Here is a 6915-nt window from a genome sequence, read left to right on the forward strand (position 1 = left end):
CTGATCTGTTTTTTCTTTCTGGAAGCTTTTTGGACCTTGTCCCTATTGTTCTGAAATATTATGATGGTGGGCCTTGGTAGAGGTCAATTATGAACAAATTCATTTTTTTGGGTATTAGACAAGCTTATTTAATTGGACACTCATTTCTGATTTTGATTTTGATTCATTTCTCTGATGATGTCCTTCCTTAGCTTTCTGTATTCTTTGTGGAACTGTTAGTGAAATGTTAGGCCTCCTACACTAGTCTCATTTTGTTATTATTGTACTTTTAAAATCTTATTCTTGTGTATGGATGAAAGTTTATTTCTCTCAGGGTCTGAATGATAGGTTTTGTTGTTGTTTTGAGGTTTTCTTTTATTTCTTCATGGTATGCTTCCTTCAAGTTGCTGTTATTGGTTCATTTTGATCTGTGCCTTTCCTGTTAGAGATTTTCTTCATGCATCTGATGATCCTTGGGCCCTCATTTAAGAGGAGAGGTCTAAGAAGCAGATAAAAGGCCTGAATTTGTGAGAGGTCTTGTTCGATACGGACTTCACACTATGGATGTGGCTGGGCCATTTGATTAGGGATGCTCAAGGTCCATATGTTCATCTTGTGAATTTAATGAACCCTTAACATTGCACCAGGTACTGTTCTAGCTGACATATAGATCGCAGGTTGTTGATATTTTAGTAAGTGTTACCCCTTAGGCTGGTTAGGGTTTACAGCCCAAGGGGTAAGATTGAGCTTAAATCACCATCTTTCTGGATGCAAAGTAGAAAACAGGTTGGTGTCTCGGCATCTGGTATTTCATTTAGTCTCAATCTCTATTCTCATAATTTCCTTTTTTCCTCTTGAAAGATGTATAAGGTATCCCTCAGACTGGAGACCCTCTAGTTTATCCTCTTCAAGGAATAAACTTGCTGTCTTCTGTGTGTGTCTGTGGGGGAGGAGAGGAGTGGGGACCTGGGGTATCTTGTTTCTTACCTGCTTGTTACAGAGACTTTCAGGCAGTTTTATTTTAGCATTGCCTTCCATGAGATGCCACTGGGGATCCTGATGTGTGAATGAAGTTGTTTCTATGCTGTCCTCACTCCTGATTTAGGATTAGTTTTCTTTAGTGTTTTAACTGTTTAAATTCCTCTGCCAGTTTTCTAGCTTCCAAAATTTTGTTACAGAGGTCTCCTCTGTCTTTCTGTATCCTAAGGAATTTATGCCCTAGGGGCACCTGGGTGGCTCAGTTGGGTTGTTTCCAATTCTTAATTTCAGCTCAGGTCATGATCTCATGGTTCCTCGGATCAAGCCCCATGTAGGGCTCTGCACTGACAGCGCTGAGCCCGTTTGGGATTCTGTCTCTGCCCCTCTCCCACTCTCTCTCTAAATAAATACTTTTTAAAAAAGAATTTGTTTCCTAAAAAAAGAATCCTTTTAGTGTCATTTCAGTGGGGATTTGGGGGAAAACAAAAGTTTATTTAGTCCACCTAATTTCATCTGCTTTGCTTATGTCTGATGAGTTCCATAGATCTTATATGCTCTGTTCTTGGATTTTTATTATTTACACCAGTTGCTAGGAAAGAAAAGGAGTATGCAGATTATTCAGAATGCCTTGTTTACATTGTTCAGATGGATGAACGAGAGGAGGGACAGCTTGGATAGTCTGGGAAGTTAAAACATTTTAAACACAGTGATACAGCCATCCTGAAGATCCAGCCGGAACTTGGAAAGCTGCCCAGTTCCTCCCTCTTAACCACCCTGTAACTGAGCATTGTTCCTCATTCCAGTGAAGTCTCTTGAAGTCTGAGCTTTGTCCAACACACCGCATCCATAGAGCTGAAGAACTTGCCCATAGTGTAGACTCCCATCAGTACTCTTAGAGGAGAAGCTAATTTGGTAATTACAGTAGTTGGTTTTAAAGCCTGTTTTTATGACACAGTGGAAAATGGAAGACAGTTTTAGATTTCCTGCCCTCTGGAATGCTGGCTGATAAATAAAGTGGATGTAAGACCAATAGTAAAGTCCTAGGTAAGGATACCTGATTGGCATTAGGACCTGGAAGCAAATGTTTGCCAAATGACCTAGATTACGAAAAACTGAAAGGAAGACTTTTACATTTGACTTGCTTTTCTTTGAGGGACTGGACTAGATGATCTCTAAGCCTAGTTTAGTGAGTAGATTATGAACAGCTAGGTCTACACCACTGTGCCTTTCTTTTTTTGAAATGGTTCTTGTTCAGTCAAGTTTCCAAAATCTTCTTCTTGACAGCTGTTTACTTTTGAATTTCTGATTTTACCAGTTTTACAGGAGTTTATCTAGCTAGCATCAGTCAACTTTCACTGCTTAGAAAACAGCATTGTGGGACTGAAATCTCTCTGCTGGGTTGGTTCTTACCAATTAATTTAATGACTCCTTAATTTTTCTGTCTTCTCATTAAAGAGTATTCTATTTCTTTTGTTTAGGCTGTGGGGTTTCTATGTCAGCAGGGTATTCTTAGTTCAAAAGGGAGTGGATCAATGATGATTTGCTGTGTGTGCACTGTAAATCTACACATACAGACTGCCTACACATTGTTACATCTATTCTCTGTTTAGGGCTTCAAGCAACAAGCTCTTACAGTATCCACAGATCCTGAGCATCGCTTTGAACTTGCTCTTCAGCTTGGAGAACTAAAAATTGCATATCAATTAGCAGTAGAAGCAGAGGTATGTACTAAGTCATGATTTTTCATAACTAATGCAAAAGTTAGTAGGTACTTACGTGTGTTTAGTGTAAGTTCTCTTCATTAAAGTTTTCCGAAATGCACATTAGTGACACTCTTTGGTGACGTTAGTGCCTCTTTTTGATCTTTTAAAAAATGCATTTTGTTAGTCTTTAAATTAAATGGATTTTACTGCAGATATTCTTAGCATTCTGATTTAAGAAGTGTTTTGGGGGCACCTGGGTGGCTTAGTTGGTTGAGCGTCTGACTTCAGCTCAGGTCATGATCTTGTGGTTCCTCAGTTTGAGCCCCATGTCAGCACAGAGCCTGCTTCTGATCCTATCTCCCCCCACCCCACCCCTTCTCTGCCCCTCCCCCACTTGTGCTCTCTCAAAAATAAACATTCAAAAAAAAAAGAAAAAATGTTTTCATAGCTTATATGAGATCTGTTTTGCAAAAGATGTAAGATACTAGATATTATAGTCTGGGAACTCTAGGAGTGCAGACAAAGCACTAATTTGCCAGTATCCCAAATTAGTGAGAAAGTTGTTGGTTTTAAAGAAAGATTTTAATATTTTGACACAATTTAATGACATTTTAATGAACTGTTACATATCGAGGGGCCCCCAACCATGGTTTACATGTAGTATTTATTGGTAAATTCATTTCAAATGTGCTAAATAAATTTCAGCTATGTTAAGATAATCTAAATGTGTAGTATTTTGATTTCTGAGAAGCTACAAATGACAGATAATATTACTGTTAAATATTTAAGGATGTATGAAATAATTTTATTCTTTCAAAAAATGGTATGAAATCATTCATTAATTACAATCTAATTACCTTAAAATTCCAATTAGATAGTATTACTTTTAGTTTTACTGGCTAATTACAAAATAAAAATAGCATGGGTTTGATGATTATTCATGCATCATTAAAATTGATTTGTTTGAATTTTATATATGCGAATAACTTGTTTTCTCATTACACATTTTGTCACTACATTCTTATTTTGATTGATAGAACCAATTTAACAAGCACAGCTCAGTATATGTGTAAAATATCTCCCATTATCAGCACAGTAATACTCAGGTTAACAGAAGAATATTGATGTTGAAAAATCAAATGTTTATTTCCATAGATGTGTTTACTTGGAAACTCTTTCTTACAGTCAGAGCAGAAGTGGAAACAACTTGCTGAACTTGCCATTAGTAAATGTCAGTTTGGCCTCGCCCAGGAGTGCCTGCACCATGCACAGGATTATGGGGGTCTGTTGCTCTTGGCCACTGCCTCTGGAAATGCTAGTATGGTGAATAAACTAGCAGAGGGTGCGGAGAGAGACGGCAAGAATAATGTGGCATTCATGAGCTACTTTTTACAGGGCAAGTAAGTATCAAATCAAGGTCTAAAAGGTGAGTGTAGTAATTTAAAGCACTGATTTCCGCACTCGCCAACTTTTGAGGGTGGTTGAGAGAGGAACGAACCCTGGAAAGAGACAGATGGATGCCTGGCCTAGACCCTGGCTAGTAGGGGCAGTTGGAGGACAGTCCTATCTTGGTGGCACTGGCCTTCAGCAAGGGATGTTCTTACCAATTTGGTCGAAATGTCTGAGCAAAATGAGCTGTTCAAGGAGTTTTGGACTGAGAGAAACGTGAAAGCCGTTTCTCAAAAGCCCTGCCTCTCCCTGCCTGAGCCATTTTATTTTCCCATGGCAGGAGGCTGTTGTGATGCTCCCATAGTACTCAAAAGGCAAGTAATTTTGCCCAAATTGGGTAATTCTGACCTGTCCATGGCAAGAATAAAGGGGTTTAGGATGCCAGTTACTTCTAGATTTGAGTCCCAACTGTAAAGCATAAAAATGTCATATACTTCTGAAAGTTTAGCAGTCAGTGCAGACCAGATCATCTCAACATTAGCTGACCATATTATGAAGTAAAACACGAAGTATTCATTAACCTTGCCCTGCATACATTTAAACCTCATGCTTCGTTATAGAAACCTTGTGCACCCCACTGTGTATTTATAATGTGTTTGTAAATTTGCATATGTGTAGGAATAGGTCCATAATTCAAAAACCCAAAAATATCCTGAAAGTTTTTTATAACTTACTTGATAGCAAAACCTGACCTAAACTCCGAAATACTATTATTAGTTGCTCTTATGCCACTTGTTTTTATCATATTTAGTATTCATGTGTTCCTGCAAAATATTGTTTATGACTTTTATTTGATGCTGAGAGTGGTAGATGTGTGTGGTATACGTACTGCTACCTTTCTAATATCCAAAAACCTGTGTTTTGTTTTTTTCAAAAACATAGACTTCTAAAACACATTATCCACTTTATCAAACTTCGAAAAAAAAAACCAAATAGACACTAGGACATTGCCCTGCTGGACATCACTACATTGCTGCGCACAGCCCACACTCAAGACACCGGCCTCGATGTTCCCACTTGTGAAACCGAGTTTCTGCTCCCGTATCCCCTGAAAGCTCTTAAAATGTGCTTGCTTATAAGCTGCCTTTGCTGGTCTTGAAAAGCCCCCTTAGGTTCTTCTTAGGAATTGTTAAAATAGGTTATTAGGAGATTGAAAATGGTCACCAGCTGCCCTACCCCTCACACTCTTGGAGTCCATTGATTATGTAACACACTGGTGCTGACCAGTTAATGGCTCAGTGACAGAAATGAGGAGTATGTGTGCAAGCTGGGGAGGAAGTGCTGACTTTGCAACACTACATCTACACTTCGTTGTTTATTCTTGATAATTAGTGCCTCTCCTTTTTAATCTTTAGGCTTGATGCTTGCCTGGAACTCCTGATTAGAACTGGCCGACTGCCAGAAGCTGCCTTCCTGGCCCGGACTTACTTACCTAGTCAGGTTTCAAGGTACAGACTTTTAATTTTAGGAACAAATGGTTCAGATAAAAACTAGAGCACACTTAACTCAGTTTCCCTTTGGTTTCATGATACCTACAACAGGGTGGTAAAACTCTGGAGAGAAAATCTTTCAAAAGTCAATCAGAAAGCAGCAGAATCCCTTGCTGATCCAACAGAGTACGAAAACCTTTTTCCTGGATTAAAAGAAGCCTTTGTTGTGGAAGAATGGGTGAAGGAAACACATGCTGATCTGTGGCCGGCCAAGCAGTACCCACTTGTCACGGTGAGTTGCCAGGGAGTCAGGCCTCTTTAATAATTTATATACATTATTGGTGGATTGAGAGCTAATATCTGGGATTTAGGTCAAGTCCATAGATGAATTAGGACTTCAGATTACACTGCTTTATTCATCATTGCTTTATTCTGATAGCCAAATGAAGAAAGAAATGTTATGGAAGAGGCAAAAGGCTTTCAGCCCTCAAGATCTGCAGCTCAGCAGGTCAGTAGAATATCTTAATCAGATAATCTGGTTAAGATTTGTTCATTTTAAGTACCATGTCCCACTTCCTAATCCTGAACAGCCTTTCCTTGGGGGAAAATTACCTGAACAAATTCCTTCATCTTTCTATTTTCTCCACTCGGGCTTTCAGGAACTTAATGGGAAACCTGCTTCTCCTACTCCAGTTATTGTGACCTCCCACACAGCCAACAAAGAAGAAAAGGTAGGACATTATACCCAAACTTCCCATGGGAACCCCAGGCTCACTCCTCCCTCCTCATGAATGGCCACAGGATGTGCAGGCCTCTGCATTTCAGTGACATAATCACTTTCAGAGCAGGGGCTCTGCAATGAGAAAATGCCCCTCTTGACTATTGCTTTGGTTCTCTTGATCAGGAATCAGATAACTTTTCAAAAAGTTACCTACCAATAACTCTTTTCTTTGCAGAGTTTACTCGAACTAGAAGTAGATCTGGATAATTTGGAATTGGAAGATATTGACACAACAGACATCAACCTGGATGAAGATATTTTGGATGACTAAGTGTAATGTTTCCCGTGAACCTTGCTACACAGGCCATTATTAAGGACAGGTGTTGACTGCCACCGTAACCACAGTTCTTTGGACTCTAAGAAACTCCTGAGATTTTTTATATGGAAAGGCTGTGGCCCACTGGGAGCACAGTGCTCTCCTCATTCTAGGAGTTTATGTGCCGCATCTAAATCACTGCTTCCTGTTAAGTAAAACAGATGTGGGCTTTGATTTTTTTTTCATACTGTCACTAGATCACATCTCATAAAATCTTTTGAATTAATGAAAATACTCAAAAGTTTCCTTTCTAAATAATGAAGATAAGCTTCTAGTTTT

The 6915-nt window shown here is 39.1% G+C and overlaps 1 protein-coding gene across 1 annotated transcript in view; it reads left to right on the forward strand.

Moving 5' to 3' along the window:
• COPB2 (COPI coat complex subunit beta 2) overlaps positions 1 to 6868 on the forward strand; it is a 31140-nt gene extending 24272 nt beyond the window's left edge. Inside the window, exons 16-22 of the mRNA XM_045503486.1 lie at positions 2568 to 2678; positions 3846 to 4060; positions 5465 to 5557; positions 5651 to 5831; positions 5979 to 6047; positions 6199 to 6270; positions 6496 to 6868. Of these exons, the coding sequence (XP_045359442.1) occupies positions 2568 to 2678; positions 3846 to 4060; positions 5465 to 5557; positions 5651 to 5831; positions 5979 to 6047; positions 6199 to 6270; positions 6496 to 6591 (837 nt within the window). The 3' untranslated portion in view covers positions 6592 to 6868. The remainder of the gene's footprint in view (positions 1 to 2567; positions 2679 to 3845; positions 4061 to 5464; positions 5558 to 5650; positions 5832 to 5978; positions 6048 to 6198; positions 6271 to 6495) is intronic.
• Positions 6869 to 6915: the final 47 nt, after the last annotated feature.

Source organism: Leopardus geoffroyi, chromosome C2, assembly GCF_018350155.1.
Source record: "Leopardus geoffroyi isolate Oge1 chromosome C2, O.geoffroyi_Oge1_pat1.0, whole genome shotgun sequence".
Classification (NCBI taxonomy): Eukaryota; Metazoa; Chordata; class Mammalia; order Carnivora; family Felidae; genus Leopardus; species Leopardus geoffroyi.